This window comes from Accipiter gentilis, chromosome 17 (assembly GCF_929443795.1).
Source record: "Accipiter gentilis chromosome 17, bAccGen1.1, whole genome shotgun sequence".
In the NCBI taxonomy this organism is placed as follows: Eukaryota; Metazoa; Chordata; class Aves; order Accipitriformes; family Accipitridae; genus Astur; species Astur gentilis.
In genome coordinates this window covers 18,382,161-18,398,280 of record NC_064896.1, presented here as the reverse complement: position 1 = coordinate 18,398,280, position 16,120 = coordinate 18,382,161, and the positions used below count along the sequence as shown (strand labels likewise).

Genomic DNA, 16,120 nt, shown 5'->3' with positions numbered 1-16,120 from the left:
TGTCAAAGTTCTTTTAAGCTTAAGGAATCTCTTAGCTTTAATGCCACAAAAGTCTGAAACCTGAATTTTAATCTCAATAAAATTCCATTGTACAGGTGGTGTGGTTAAAACTACACCATTATGAGTCAGATGATGTCTCTTAAACTTTAAGTGTGATATTAACAAAGTAGCTTAAAAGCAGCTCTGCAAAAAGACTCAGATTCTTCTATTTTTCTTTTGTCAAAACAAATAAATTAGAACATTCTGCAATGATGAGAAAAATTAAACAACTCTACTACTTAAAAGGACCCTATTGACAAGCAGGTTTCTTTGGGGAAAAGTTTTTTTTTTTTTTTTTTTTTTTTTTCCCCCACCCCTGTGATTTACTTTTTCCCCAAGTTATTCCATTGTGTTTCTGGTAGTATTTTAAAGCTTAGGAATGCTAAGGTTGGGAGTATTCTTTCTTCTCAGATTTTTCCTGGGTTTTAATAAGAATTGAAGTATATAATTAATGTAACTGTTTCCACTGTCTAGTTACTTGGTTTATCTGTTTAGATCTTTCAAAGCCAAGTGAGAAATGGGAGAGGAATCCATTAACAGATCAGGAAATTAAAACTGGAAAACTTACCAGTTGACAGACACACCAGGAGGTAGGTGTACTTGAGGAATTAACAAATATTTATATATACTGTTTCAAGTTTAGACATTGTATTAATGTAACATGCATGTTTCTTTTTTTAGTGGGAAATGGCGTATTTAACTCGTACATCTTTCCTTTAAAGAAAATTCTGTATATAACGGTTTTCTAATCCGTACTTATTCCAGTTCTAGACACAAAAGGCAACCAGTTTGATCTCAGTGCTATAGGTTTGAACTGAACTTTTAAATTCCACCCCTGTGTAGCTGTATGTGCCAAATACATTATTTTTAAAAGGAACATCTTAGCTATGGTCTCTGTGCTTTGTGTCCCACTGAACCCTGGAACAGTAGCCTCCTCAGGGAGCCTTAAAGATGCTTGTTATGTGGGAGCTGTATGTTAACCTCTCCGGCCTTAATTCTTGACACTGCGTATACATAATTCTTTAATTTTGTATCCACTAAATACACATGCTCTGTAATGGAAGTAATTGTATTGTGACTAACATTACAGTAATGAATTATTTTCTTTGGTTTTCTGTTGTTAAACCATTCCTGAAGGTAACTTACCATAAGATGTCATCCTCACTTGTTTTAAGGGGGCGAATGGAATTCTGCTTATAAATGTGTCTTAAAAATTAGTAATTACAAAACTGATATTTTTTTAAATTGTAATTTCTTCAGATGTTTGGGTCTAAAGCCTAGAATTTATCATACGGCAACACACTCTAAAGACTGAACATTCTTTTCCTGTTGCTATGTGTAGCTGAAATTAACCTAAATGGGACAGTGTTGGTTTCCAGTAACCGCAGTGTAGGATCACCAGATAACGTGTTTTGCTGTGAACTAGCCATGTTCCAATGAATGTTATATCTGTGAGGGATCTGAAAACACATTCTACTTTTGTATCTCCCTGAGCTGTCAAGATGTTAATTAGCAGATGCTTACCTAACTAACTTAACTTTCGAGGTTAAAATATTAGATACCAGGCATGGGTTTTGTAGGCCTGAAATTCAAAAAAAAGCTACAGTTTTGTGAACTTGGATGAAACTTTGCCCAGTATGGGTCTGGTGGAATGAAGAATACTATCCAACAGGTAATTAAATGAGCACTCGTCTTTGGTTCAAAGTGCTATTTAAAAATACAAGGTGTTTTTATGAATTAAGCTTAAATTAGTCAGAAACCTGCCCATCTGGGATTTGATTGTATGGGGAAGCTGGTAGGATTTTCATACAACAGTCTATGCTGCCATGTTAATGTGGTTCCAACCCACTTTAATAGACCTTCCAAAAAACATATTTTATGTGAGACTACCCATTAGTCACAATTAATGAATTAGCTGTGTTTGGTGTCTCACTATTATATTATACTATGCTCTATGCTGTTTAACATTGGTATTTAGTGCTTTGAGAGGTATGAGGGAGAAAACACATTCTTCAGTTACAGATGAATCTGTACTTTTGTGCTTCATGAGTGCTGCTTGTGTACAGAAATAAAGGGTTTGTGTACAGAAAGAGAGGCACGTTTTAATCTCATCTAAAAATCTTTATTACATTTCCTACTGAAGAAAGTAATTTGTGTTAAACTTTTTTCCTCAGAAGTCATCTTGACTGTAGCAGTCAGTGTTTATCTTAACTATTTCAATTCATCACTTGTTGGCTTCTTAGTTTTCTTCTTTTTGTCAGATAAAACTGCTCTCTATACGGCTTAAATTGTTTCAACTGTGAGTGTCAGAACTGCTTTCTTGCTCCCAAATTTAGGTGTTTTGAGTCTCAGTTTTAATATCAAGATGAGGCTCCAGCATGGGAAAGAGGTGCTGCACGCCCTACCCTGATGGCCAGTTTGGATGAGCAGGGAACCAAAGAGACAATGGGGGCAGCCCTGCAGTACAGCTTCACCTCAGGACTTCGTGCCAGGTTTTCTGTTGGCACAAATCAGAACAGTTGGTTTTCATTAATACTGAATTGCTTTGTCAGCTAAGCTTTTAGCTCCTTTTCCTAAATATTGCTTATTATTTTCTCTATCTCCACTGGGTTTTTTCAGTTTTCATGCTGCGGTAATCCTTAATTTTGGTTCAGTCTTCTGTACTGCTAACAGTCTAATTGCATAGGTTTTTAGTTCTACTTAAATGCGGAGATCTTGAGCAGCTACAGTTTTATTGAGATACACACACAAAAACCCTAACCGTATTCTTTTATAATTTATTTATTAGCTTAATGCTTCAACAAGAGGCAAAAGATAAACATCATTTAACCCAGGCACAGAAAGAAAAAGCGGTTTTTACAGACATCTCTCCCCCCACCCACCTTTTTCAGACTTAGATTTTAACTAGGCAAATAAAGCAGAAAGGTTTAGCCACAAGTAAAGAACAATGATATGAGAAGATAAGGTAGCTCTGGGGGGAGAAAAAGAATTTTATTATCCGGTGACAGAGCAGCTGCCTTAGGTTTGCTGAAGTAACATAACAGAATAGAAAAGCTTCACTAGAAATTGTTCAGATAGGTATGTTGTAAACATCAGATAACCAGAATTAACCATTTTAGGTGAAAGTATAAAATGCTCTGAGCTAACAGATTTAAGGAAGTCTTGAATAACATTTGAACCTTAACACCAATGAAATGATGAGAAAATAGGATATTCTTCCATTCTGAAGCAACACCCGTCCCAGTCACTACCTACAGTGACGTTGTTCTAGTCCCCTTCTGTTTGAGTAAAACATAAGCTGTAGTGAAACCAGGTTTGATCTCATCACTGGCAAGGGAGCGGGAATCAGCAACTGCTCTGTCTTGCATTTGAGTAAACGTGTGCAACAGTAATTCAGATGTCAGTAACACTTCAACACTGGCTTGCCCTTCATTACATACATCCTAAGACTGCAACGTTAATTTGAAAAGCCATACATCAGAACAAAAGTGCAACTTTAAAAAAGAAAAGAAGCTGAAATTTAAGAACTGAGCTTGAGAATCAATAACTTTTGCCTAATTAAAAGATGACCAAAAGAGATGTAGTAGTGGAAGCTTGAAAGGATGTCGGTTTGTTTCCCGAAATATAACACTATTAGCTCAATTTATCCTTAAAAGCAGCACACAAAGAAGCACAGAAAGCAGAACTTGTGGTCATGACCACTTGTGTGTTAATTGTTATTATTGTCAAAATCCAAATTACTTTGTCCCTTAACTGAATAGTCAAATCCAGTTTTGTTTTTTTCTTTAATGAGCTACAGACGTATTAGAACCTCATGTGTTTGAGGTAAGGAAAGCTGAAAAGGTATTAAACATACACAATATTAAGAAAACTAAGTAAGAAATCTTAAGTGACAACAAAGGCAGCACTAATAGCAATCTTCAGGTGAAACAACGCAAGTAAAGCAATGTTTATCAGATGAAAATACTTACAATTTAAATTCTTAAAACCAGGCATGTTGCTTATTTAGCCTGGACACAGATGCTTTTCTCTGGTAAATAATGTTAAGTTGATAACAACTTATTAGTAAGCGGTACGAATGAAAACGTCTGCATTTTATGCAGCTAAAATGCTTGAACCACTGTTTTCAGACTTCAACCTAAGAAAATTACACTCGCCAATCCTGATAATGCATTATATAAGCTGCTGAAGTTTCTAACAGTGAGGCCAACAGGCACTGTTGACCAAGCACTTTGGACAATTATATTATTATACAGTTGAGCAGCGTAGCACGATTTCACATGATTTTTAGCTGCACGAAGAATAGAAAATCTGGCACTAGTTGAACACTGGAGACGTTAGGCTAGGTTACTGAAGCGCTGAAGTCAAGTCTCCCTCCCACCACCTGTCTGCAACCATATTTTGGACGAAAAATGTCTGCAATTATTGCAGCTTCCTATGCATAACACTGGCTAACTGTAATGGTGACTGGATGGCCAGAACTCTGCTCCTGTGTCTTGATTTCCCTCGGAGCAGCCTTACTTCCAGGCTGCTTCCTAAAGGTCTTTAGGTTTAATGTCTCTTAGCAGCTATTACAGGGCTGCACAGCTATAGGAGGGGATAAGGGATTCCTCCCTCCCTTCCGTTGGTGCCATTTCCCTGCAGTCACCATTCAGGACAGCAGGCACGTTAAAAAAGTGTCCCTGTAGGTATTGCTTTGAACTGCCACAGCCTAAGGAGAGAGCGTATGTCTTCAGTGCATACATACTTTTATGCCATTAATGACTTGTTTGGTACTGGTGATGTCACCACTGCTACTTCTGGCTGCATTTACAAGGGAAAGTGAGACCTGATCAGCTCTTGAAAGGAAGGATGTAGGTGCCCAAGCCCCTGGAGAAGACCCTGGCCTGAGAAATACAAGTTGCACAAGACAGCTGATGTAGTAAAACATGCAGGGTTCTAGGTCTAGTGAGGCTTGATTGGCTAGTATTCATTATTTGCTTTTTATCCATTAATTCTGAATTAATGTTCTCATGCCTAACCTCCCTATGTATTTATTATATTAGATGCCCAGGTCTCTAACTGTAGGCTCAAGATCCTAGTTCAGGGACTACAGGCCTTCAAATTAAGTAGTGTAATGTTGGACTTGCAGGCATCAACATCCTCTGCTGGTCCTAGCCTGAGTATTTTTTGGTGTGAAACTACATGCAGCTTCTACAATACATAGATGCTATCATGTTACCTTTAATCCTTTCTGAATGAGTAGTACTACGTCTTACAAAGGATGATCAAATAGAAAAAAGATTGAAAGTGATAAATATTCCAGTAGCTGTATGTTACTAGCCACTCCATCATAAATAAAAAGTTTAACATAACATGATTTGTAATGACATATTTCAAGCAGGCAAGCTTCTGTATAAATAGACAGTTTGACTTCTCATTCAACTCCGATTGACTAAAATACAAACTAACACAAATGTGTAAAAAGATGTCAGAAGTAGGACCAGAACCCAGGTCTGGAGTTTCTACCACTGATTCATAAGAACACTTCCTTTGTTCAAGTAAAAAAATTTCTCTTCACATGCAACCAAAATTATCTGCATAAATTTCCAAGTAATTTGAACTGGTATATCCACATATTCCCATTACGAAGCAATAAAAAAGTGTTCTTAACTTTCAAGGCAAAGTTTTCATGATATAATTAGACACCGTGATTTTGACACCATGTTTTCTACTTACTAGATTAAAAAGCGTTAATCTGCTGTTCTTCCCAGACATCCTACGTGACAACAGGAAGTAATTAATTACTCATTAAACAGGACTACCAGACTTTGTTTTTTCTTGTTTTCTAGTATAACTGCTGATAAAAACTGTCAGAACACCTTCCAGAATGAAAGGGTAGCCTCAAAATTATGCACCCCATACAAAATGCTAGCAAATAAAGGGTTAAACTTACAAGTGCAAAATGTCATGATTGCTACTGAGACTAGCAGGACAAAAACAGGTGCATGTATACTATCCGCATCTGCAGAATCCTAAGGTGCATTATCACAGATGTGCTGTGAATATTCTGTGTTGTTTTCCAAGCTACAATACAGTGCACAGTTAGGACAGTATGAAACACATATTACGTGATTCTGAGTTTGCATTTAATATTTACAGCAATCTTACAAAGCCTCATGTTTGTAGAAACTGAAATTTTTGCAATGAGAATAATGCAGTAAAAGATAACAGTAAATGCTGTTTACCTTCCATAGATACTCTGTTTTTCTCTGTACTGTTCAATTATGTCTTGGTAGCATCAAAGACAGACGATTCAATGTTAATTAGCATCTTACCCTGTTTAGGAGTGAAATGTTCTGGTTCCTTTGAGCTTGTAACTACTTTGACAGAGTAGAAATCTCTTCTGTTCTCATAGCGTCAGACAGGAAACTAAGTTCATTGCACAGTGTCTCATACCTGAAGGCCATCCTGATCTGGGCAACATTTGTCTTTCGAATGTCATTTCCCTCAGGCCCTTCTTTACAGTAATTCACCCCTAAGAATTTCTGTTTTTCCTGTGAACAGGATTAAACGTAAAAAGGAAGAAGTCAGTTCAACTGCTTTGATTTATTATTTAACTGAGTATTTGTTAGTTGGATGACTCCAGTGCAAGTGAAAAGAGCAGCTTCAACCAGCTGGCCGTTGAACTTTACCTCAGAGTCTTAACCAGTTTTGGAAAGTTTAAGGCCAAGGTTTATATATATAATTACGAAGCAGTGCACTCAGTCTGGCTTGTTAAACCCCTCTGTGCTAGTGTTCAGTCTTCGCTACTACATCTTTCATATGAGAAGTCAGAAAGAGGCTTAGGTTTCTTTTGTTAGTTAAATGCTGCACAAGAGGAAAATTAGTAGTTGTCACTAGAGAATATTGGAAGAAACAACAGAATATACTTGTAAAGCCCCTTCACATACCAGCTCCTTGAGAGGAATGTTTGAAAGTGACATAGAAGAGAGGATGCTCTAAAATAAGTCCTAGGGAAAGCCATGGATATATAGAATTTTAAAGCCCAAAGGGAATTTAATCTAATCTGCCTATCTAAACCAGAATATTGTCTGTAGTACTCCCTTCTAAGCAAAAACATATCTTGCTTATGATAGGTAGTTTGTTTTCACTCAAGGCAAGACATGGATGTGTAAAATTACTGGCAAAGGGATATCACCCAAATAAGTAAAGGTTTGGGACTGGAGACAGAACTGAGTATAAACAGGCACGTGGTCTCTCTGTATGTTTTGGGAATTCCAAAACAAAGCTAATGAGGAAAAACGTAATGTTAATACTTTTTTTGAATGTATAGCAGATACTTTGCAAACATTTCTGGAAAAGAGAATAGGGATGTGCACAAATAAATCACATAAGCACCTACTATTCAATTTTCAAACTACTGACTTTTCAGTTCCTACTTACCCTAATATTCACAGCAGAGATTTTTTCAGCCATAATTACCTTATCTGACAATCCACTCTGTAGTACGCTGTTTCTTGCTATTTCACACAAGTCACAGGTACTTAGTTTCCACACCTGGGCTGCAATAGCATATTCTTCCATGAGAGCTTCCTGTATCACCAAAATATGCTTAATATTAAATTATATGTAAATAAAATGTAAATGGTGATATGTACTCATTACTAATTAAGGAATTTATACATGCTCTTTAGATAGCTGTGAAAAGTTAGAGGTTTAAGACTTTAAAATCACAATTACTAACAAACAGAATTGTTTATTTCAAATTTCCCAAGGGCAACTGTTAAATAATTAATAGGCACTGGATATCCAGTTATCTTAGCCTAAGAAATTGCAGCCTGCAGTCCAGATCCTTAGAGGCATTTATTAGGCAATTTCAAATGAGATCCCAGGGTATATAAACACCTTGGAGGATCTAGTCGTAAATCTTGAATGAATATGGACATAGACAGATAGCAGGGCAATTTCTCACTTCTGACCTTCCACACAAGGAGGTTGGGTCTGACTCTAGTGGGCTGTCACAGCTGAGGATCTTCCATGCTACGTGTAACTCGGCTGGTGCTGCGTTACATCCATGCAGAAAGCCCCCACAGAAGCTGTCTTTTCTAGCAGAGACATGTCATGGGCCAGAAGCAAGCCTGGGTGAAACACACCAGAGCTCAGCTTGTCCTCAGAACACAGACAATTGAGCAACATACAGGCCACTCTAAGGCACAGCATGACTCAAGTCAGCACCAACCACACAACTGGGGCATCAAAACCAGTGACCAGGCATTTCTGTCCTGCCAGGCCACCCAAGGGCAAGAATCAGCTTCCGTTCACTGAGCAAACAGCTCATACGTCATCTTCTGAGATTCCACATAGTGTTTTTGTAATGTACTTCCCCAGATTTATTAGTAAGGAAACTGGACTTTCCTGGCACTCTAGAGGATTGTTTATGAAGGCTCAAACCTCCCTTCAGCCTCATCCTTCATTCTATACTTCAACAGCCAACACTGGAGAGGCAAGAGTACAAAAGAAACATAATTAGGAAATCAGACATTTCCCTCTGAAACCTAACAGTGAGTAGCAGACTGAGAATGAGGAAGAATAATGAATGAATGAAGTGACTGAAAGACATGAAACTTTATATCCTAAGCAATGACATAAGATAGCTTTCAAGTCATTCTGGACCTATGTGGTACTGTTGCCAAATTCAAAGACAAGTGCTTTTTGCAATTCTTACCTTTGTATAATGAAACTGCATAGGATCATCTGTGGAGAGAGAGACATGAAGTCCCTTATGTAGAAATTCCCGTAGTGGATTTTTTGAGTACTCCAGGAATAGGCTGTTGTTACTAAGTGGAGACATAGCAATGGGTATTTGTGCAAGATAATAAAGATACTGGAGCACAGGACTCTGCAAAACAAAACACAATCAGCATTTAATGGTAGTATGGGATAATGAAAAAAGGAAGGATTTCCCTTGGATAAAATTGGAAAAAGCATTACAGAGGGAGGACTAAGACCAAAAAAAGTAGGTTGAAACTAAACTCTGACTTCTTTAGAAAATATTTGAAAGTCTGAATTTTAAATGTTACTGATCTTTATAAAAGTAATTTGTATTCCTCCTATGTCACTTTTTTAAAAATACAGTGACTAATATTACTGTAGATTAGTAAGTATAGATGACTAATAAGAGCACTGCATTTGATACTAACTGCATACCTTCCCGCAAAACCTGAAAGTCACAGATAACAGATGTGTAAGAACTGCTAAGCAATTTGTTATTTTCAAAACTGCAGTCCAATAGGTAAATTTTAGGAGCAGAAGAAGTTTTATTAGAAGTCATGTGTTGCTGTTGCACACAATACAAATCATCTGTGGTCACCTCATCTTTATTACTATTTTTGGCTTAACCAACCTGTGAACCTAACAAGTACCTTTATTATTACTATTGTCTGCTGTGCCAGGTTATCACACCAGACTAAACAGGAGAGAGTGAAAAGGAGAATGCTTTGGTCACATACAGCCTTAGTACTACTCTGTCTGGGTCTATATTTTAGGAATTACTAATTCTGAGCATTACATCGGACATGATTTCAGGCAAAATTTTTCTTTGTTCTTGGGTATGTTGAAAAATACAGTGAGAATTTTCCAGCATTAACCAGAAAATCCAACTTACAAGAGAAGTCTGTCCAAAAAATTGCAATAAACTCAGTGCAAGTCTGCCACCCACTGACCAATTATTTTAATTACAAAACAGTGGCCTGGCAATGAGTTGTGTGATCGTTTTTATTAACTCATATGCCAGGAATGATAATGTTTGTCCTGTTGTAACAATCAAGTTGTATATAAAATATCGCTATGTTATACAGCTATGTTAAATTTCTTGATCAAGTGATCCCAGTTACTCTAGATATAAATAATCAAAACCTTAATGAACTTCTGAATGAACCTTTAAGTAAAGGGATGCCAGTCAGGGAAAATGGCCTTTGTCTCTGTACAGAAAAAACTAGACCTTTCCTTAAATTCTTCTGAAACCCATACCAGGGAGTAATAACAAGTCTAAGCAGTTTTTTCCATGTAATTTTAGCTCTGCTTGGAGTAATCAAAAACAGGTGCTGCCAAGTCCTTGACATATCTGAACAGTTGATCTTCCCTATAAAGACATAGCTTTAAAATACTTTGGAAAAAGCTGTGTTTTTGTGGCTTAAGTAAGAAATAGGAAGTTCAGCTGAGCTTATTTATTTCTTAGAATCACAGAATGGTTTGGGTTGGAAGGGACCACAAAGATCATCTAGTTTCAATCCCCTGCCATGGGCAAGGACATCTTCCACTAGACCAGGTTGCTCAAAGCCCCATCCAACCTGGCCTTGAACACGTCCAGGGATGGGGCATCCGCAACCTCTCTGGGCAACCTGTTCCAGTGCCCCACCACCCTCACAGTGAAGAACTTCTTCCTTACACCTAATCTAAATCTGCCCTCTTTCAGTTTAAAGCCATTACCCCTTGTCCTATCACTACATGCCCTTGTAAAAAGTCCCTCTCCGGCTTTCCACTAGGCCCCCTTTAGGTACTGGAAGGCTGCAGTAAGGTCTCCCTGGAGGCTTCTCTTCTCCAGGCTGAACGACCCCAACTCTCTCAGCCTGTCTTCATAGGAGAGGTGCTCCAGCCCTCTGAGCATCTTCACGGCCCTCCTCTGGACTCACTCCAACAGGTCCATGTCTTTCTTATGTTGGGGGCCCCAGAGCGGAACACAGTACTGCAGGTGGGCTTTCTGATCAAAGTAAAGAGTTACTTGTGTCTTGCTAAGAAAATTAATTTTGGGCTGCCCAGATAAAGTCAATTTGGTGACTGCTGTTTGAACCAGTGACTGATGTCTAAGCAGACGGTGATTAGGTGACCAACCAAGCAATACCTTCTTCAAGAGCAATCCGTGAGAAATGTTGTCTGCTGTCAGAAAAGCTGATACAAGGTGTGTGATAGACCCAGCTTCTCCACAGTGAGGTCGAAACAGAAAAGTACACATGCCTCTTTCCCTGAGGAGATTAAACACAAGTTCTGCTAACAAAAAAATGCACTGTTCTTCATCTATTTTGTATATAATTATCATTAATAAGAAAATTTTTAAAAAATTAGAAGTTACACATTCTCATACAATTTGATGTGACATCTAATCAGGCCTACCTGTGGGCTGCTGTCAAAAGAGGCAGGTCCCTCTACCCAAGAACCCTTCCACTACCTGATATATTTGTGTCTTCCTTCTTCTTTCCTTCCCCAGTTACATCTCATTTAGCAATCGCTTAGCCACTGGGTGAACAGTTACTGAACTGATTTCCGTTGAGGGAAGTGGCAGATGGAAAGCTAAATGAACTGATGCAACCTATGGCCACATAATTCCTAGATTCAGAATGAGGGAAGAAGAGGAAGCATGTTGCCAAGTTTTAGCTAACACTATCTAGTGTGATGACAACCTGCCATCTCACCAGGTTAAGTGTAGCATAAAACCACACCCTCAGTAGCACAGAGATGATCTAGGAGTGTTAGTTATTACACTAGACTTCACACTATAATTTCTAGAACTATTTTATTTTTATCATCTACATTAAAAGTGATGCTGGGTTTTAGATTATAATGGACCCTGTTATTCAGTGCAGACGAATGTCCTGTAAGTGTTTGGAAATGTTCAAAACAAAGAATTTCAAAAAGGACTGCTAGAGTATAAGGCAGTTCTAGAATGGATGTTTAGTAACGTTTCTCCTGAAAATGGATGTGAGGGTGTAATCCATCCTTGCTGACTTCATTAATGCTACCAAAAGCATAAAACACTATTGTAATGGACTGGCTATGGTGCCTCAGTTTAACAGGGTGAACAGTTTTACTGACTCATTGATGAATCGTGTCATTATCTGCCTTAGCTGTAAAGAAAATTTAATGATTATCTAGGAAGTTTTTCAAACGGTAGTTGAAATGATCTTGAGGTAAAAAAGAAATGTGTAAGTTCTGACAGAATCTCTGTCTTTGGAAAAGAAAAAAACGTAGACTATAGAGAATGTAAAGGAAGTCAGGAGAAAGGGATGACTTAGATATCTGCTGTACTGTATCCTTTCCATTATAGAATGAAAACTAACAACTAGGCCTGTGTTGCAGGTACAAGGTAATTTAAGGTGGATGTTTTTATTATGAGTTTTGATTATATAGGGTGGTAGAGAAAGAAATGCTTGAGGTAGCAGTGGGAAAGAAAAGGAGTAACATTCTGAATGTTAGCTTGGATAAGACCTATTAAAATGACAAATCTGTGCACCTCCTATAAGAAAATCCCAACATGTTTTATAAATAATAATGAACCAAATCCTTGCAAGGTAATTGATGACACCATAATATCAGTGGATAACCTCACTGTGCCTCAATTTGAGTCAGTTGTGCAGATCACTCAGTGAGTCAGCCACAAAGTCAGGAACATAACCTGAAGTTGAATTTCAGGCTTTACTGAGCCTGATGCCAAAATCTGCCTTTACAGTCATGATCTCACATTCAGTATCGTAACTCCCTGCATTGCCTAGACATCAGTCTCAAAAGTAGTAAAACTGAATGAGTCAACAAACAGGCTAACGTAAGTTAGCTAGATGTGCAGTTCATAATTATGTCCTCCTTCGTCTATCTCTGATAACAGCAGCAGCCCTTAAACCAGTATTTCACAACATAACTTTGTATCTTTTAAATTACCAGGAGTTAGCAAGCTACCAAGAGGTACATTATATTTGGAAATCCACTGTGAATCCAAGCAAAGGTCAACAAGTCCATTTTGTGGGGTTTCTTCTTTTGTTTTGTTTGATATATTCAGGTTTAAGGAATTCACAAAACAAAAATGTCAAACCAAGATAATAATCTGATGCCTTTACAATTTCTGAACATTTCATTTGAATTCATTTTGCAGTTAAACATTTTCAGAATAACTCACGTACTCCTCTTAAACTCTTTAAAAAATACTTCAAGATAACCTTTCCTTCAAAAGATACATTATCTAGACACTGACTTAGATTGAGACCAAGATTATTGGGTTTTCTTTCTGGAAGCTTGTAATAGAGAAAAATGACTACTTGCCTCCTAAGGTTGTTTAGCAACATGATGTTCACATACATATAATACAAATAATAGCTATACGGGGGATTCTTCTCACTGGTCCAGAGATCAGGGTTAAGGCTCTTGTCAGAGAACATATGGCCACTATGTTTGGATTCATCATCAACACTGTCAAACCCAGTCACCTGGTAGGAGAAGAGATTCACAGAAATCAGTGTTTTATAGAAGCAAACTTCAACATTACTTTTGCTTCAGGACTTGCTTGTACAAAGCATCTAGTCCTCTTCCTTCGTTTCCCTCTTTACGCTAGCAGTCCTGCTGCTCTGCCCTCCTACCATACCATGCAGACAGCAGGAATAATGTGTTTTCTTGAAGGAAGTTTCACCCATTTTTTTTCTTCTGAGACATATATGAGGCCCAGATGCACAAAAGCCTTCAGACTCCTGTTGGGGGCACAAGCCTGTAAGACTCCCTCAGATCCAGATTATAATCCTTTAAACTCATCTGCTTTGTTATTTGAAAAGCAGCTGAAGGCCAGAAGCTCCCAGGAAACCTCAGAGTTCTGATTTGGGGCACACTCAGAAATGTCTCTTAATCACATCCCAGCAGCTACATCCCCACCTCTCTCCTGAGTCCCATCGGGATCCATAATGCTTCCTTTCAGTTGCCTCCTTTTTGGAAGCCACTCCCAGAGGTAAGCTCAAAGTACACATCCTGGATTGCAATGTTCCCCCTGCACAAGAGTGTGCAAATGTTTTTTGGTGATTGTTTATAGAGAGGATTACTGAGAGGACAAATAAATAGCTGTTGAGCTCTTTCAGAGGAAATAAACAGCAGCTATTTGACAACAAGACCTTACTCAGGCTTTTATTAAATTTTATGTCAGGGCTTTAAAACAATAATACAAGTAATCTATGGAGGAAGAAGCTTTTTTAGTGTCTGGAAACAGCTGTGGAGAAACAAAATTTAAGAGTAGGAGAGGATCTATTTCATGTGAGACAGAAAATCCAAACATACTTACATATTTAAGGAAAAGGTGCAATTCTTTGTGGTCTTTGGGATTGATTGTTGCTTCAAACAAAGGTACAAAGATGTTCTCCAACATCTTCCCAAAACTAGGCAGAATATTTTTTGACCTAAATATGTCACTGAAGGGGAAAAAATATACACAGTTTTGATCATTCTTTAATCAGCTTATATTTTTCCTCCACTTTCATATTTTCTGTTATTTGTGTATATTCTACCGCTTCAGTTCTACCAGGATTCAGAAATTCAAAGTTTATGTCAGGGCAGGGATTGTTTCTATGGTTTCCTGCACTGCCTGGCACTCTGCTTCATCCAGGCTCTGCTAAAGCTCCCAAGTGCTCCAAAAATAGAGACAGCATGCAGGGGTAGATGCCGTCTCAAGTACAGTGACCCTTTCCCTTATAGCAATCCAAATACTAATAGGTGAGATAAGGAATTACCTCTCATGAAAGGTTGTTTTCCGAAGTTGTTAACTACTCCAAATCAAAGTAGAATGTTCTGTTTTAGTGAGCCTCTCAGAAAAGAGAGACAATACTTCAGTGTATCATTAAGTGCATGACTTAATGAAAGTGTTGACTCCACTATGTACGTAAGAAAGGAAATTAGAGAAACTTTCTCCCTAATGAGAAACACACTCTGGGGGATATATGCGACCATGACAGCTCCTTCTCTATTCATATTCCAACTATGCAATTTCAAAACATGAAGCTCACCTATTAAGGCTGACGAAATTATCATGGGAGACTGTATTACAATATACACTATTATTAAATGGTTCTTTGTTTCTAAAGTCCCAAAGGATGCTTAAAAACTAAGAAAAACTGGTATTGATTTAAGCTTGCAAATCAGCAATCAGGGTTGCATTTCCAAGTTCACTGTCATTTGTCACTGATCTTGAGGAGGTTTGATGGTAACAGTTTTACAGAGCATTTTCTACTCCTTTATGAAATTCAAGAGTTGATTTATTTTCATTACTAAATTACATTTTAACTTGCCTTTGAATGCAGTTTAATTTCACCCAGTTGTAATTTTTGGTTTCAGTATCTTCAGACTTACAAATAATTCATAGTAGGTCTGAATAGCTTCATAAAGAGTAGATTCAAACCCCATCTCCTGTCTTCCACCCCCCAGACTGTCAGGAAAACCACAGCAATGGTCAAGAATAAATTTCCCAGGCTGTTGCATATAAATAGAACTACAGGACAGCTCATAAACCATCTACAAAATATCAGAAATTAAAACAAATCATTGGTATGATTTCAAACTATTAAAATTACCAAGAGCTCCTGAATACTTACTAGATTCTGGGAACCTGAATTATCCAGCGCATATTAGGGGAATAAACTTTATGCTTAATGAACCATTTTGCCAAGTTCAGCCATTCATCTGGAGACCGTCCATAAATGGATAAGCGGGGTTCTGTATACTGGTACTTACTTTCTTCTAGTTCCCGGGCTACTTCCTATTAAGTAATAAATATATTTGCTTTAATATGAACACTGAAGATCATTTACAGCTAGTAGTGTAATTTATCATTGTATTTTCCTCAGACCAGAAATAACTGTATTGTCACCCTTTAAAGATAAAGGTAATCTCTAGGCATCTAAATATTCTACTAGCAAGCTACCTCAGATGCCATTTGAGTATAACTAACTGTAACACCTAGATTTAGAGGACAATATTCTTGTGCAGTTATTCCTAACACTTTTGTAAGACATATGGTTAAAACTGGTAAATCAGTATTATACTATTTAAACTGTAGTAAATGACTACATAAAATATGCAGACCAATGGAGATTCTGACCCAGAATCCATGGTAGCAGCAATTTAAAGGCTATTAATTTTAGACAAGCACTTCTGTACATTTTAGAAGAGCTGACATCCTGTTGATGATAACTACTATTTCTTTTGTTGTAAGAAATTAATTTGAAGCCTGTGCATGCATGTGCAGATAGAGATTTATGCAGAGGTGCTTCCTGAGCTCCTCCTTCCCAGCAGCTACCACTAG

At 37.7% G+C, this 16,120-nt stretch overlaps 1 protein-coding gene across 4 annotated transcripts in view; it reads right to left on the bottom strand.

Moving 5' to 3' along the window:
• Positions 1 to 2,273: 2,273 nt before the first annotated feature.
• Positions 2,274 to 16,120, bottom strand: part of AMPD3 (adenosine monophosphate deaminase 3) — a 36,984-nt gene continuing 23,137 nt past the window's right edge. For 3 of the 4 annotated variants that reach the window (XM_049821091.1, XM_049821088.1, XM_049821089.1), the window contains exons 9-15: positions 15,411 to 15,574; positions 14,108 to 14,234; positions 13,108 to 13,271; positions 10,922 to 11,042; positions 8,747 to 8,920; positions 7,504 to 7,614; positions 2,274 to 6,575 (exon numbers count right to left, since the gene is read on the bottom strand). In XM_049821091.1, coding sequence (XP_049677048.1) covers positions 6,399 to 6,575; positions 7,504 to 7,614; positions 8,747 to 8,920; positions 10,922 to 11,042; positions 13,108 to 13,271; positions 14,108 to 14,234; positions 15,411 to 15,574 — 1,038 coding nt within the window. In that variant the 3' untranslated portion in view covers positions 2,274 to 6,398. Of the gene's footprint in view, positions 6,576 to 7,503; positions 7,615 to 8,432; positions 8,517 to 8,746; positions 8,921 to 10,921; positions 11,043 to 13,107; positions 13,272 to 14,107; positions 14,235 to 15,410; positions 15,575 to 16,120 lie in introns of those variants that run through there. The other variant, XM_049821090.1, reaches the window with a different exon arrangement.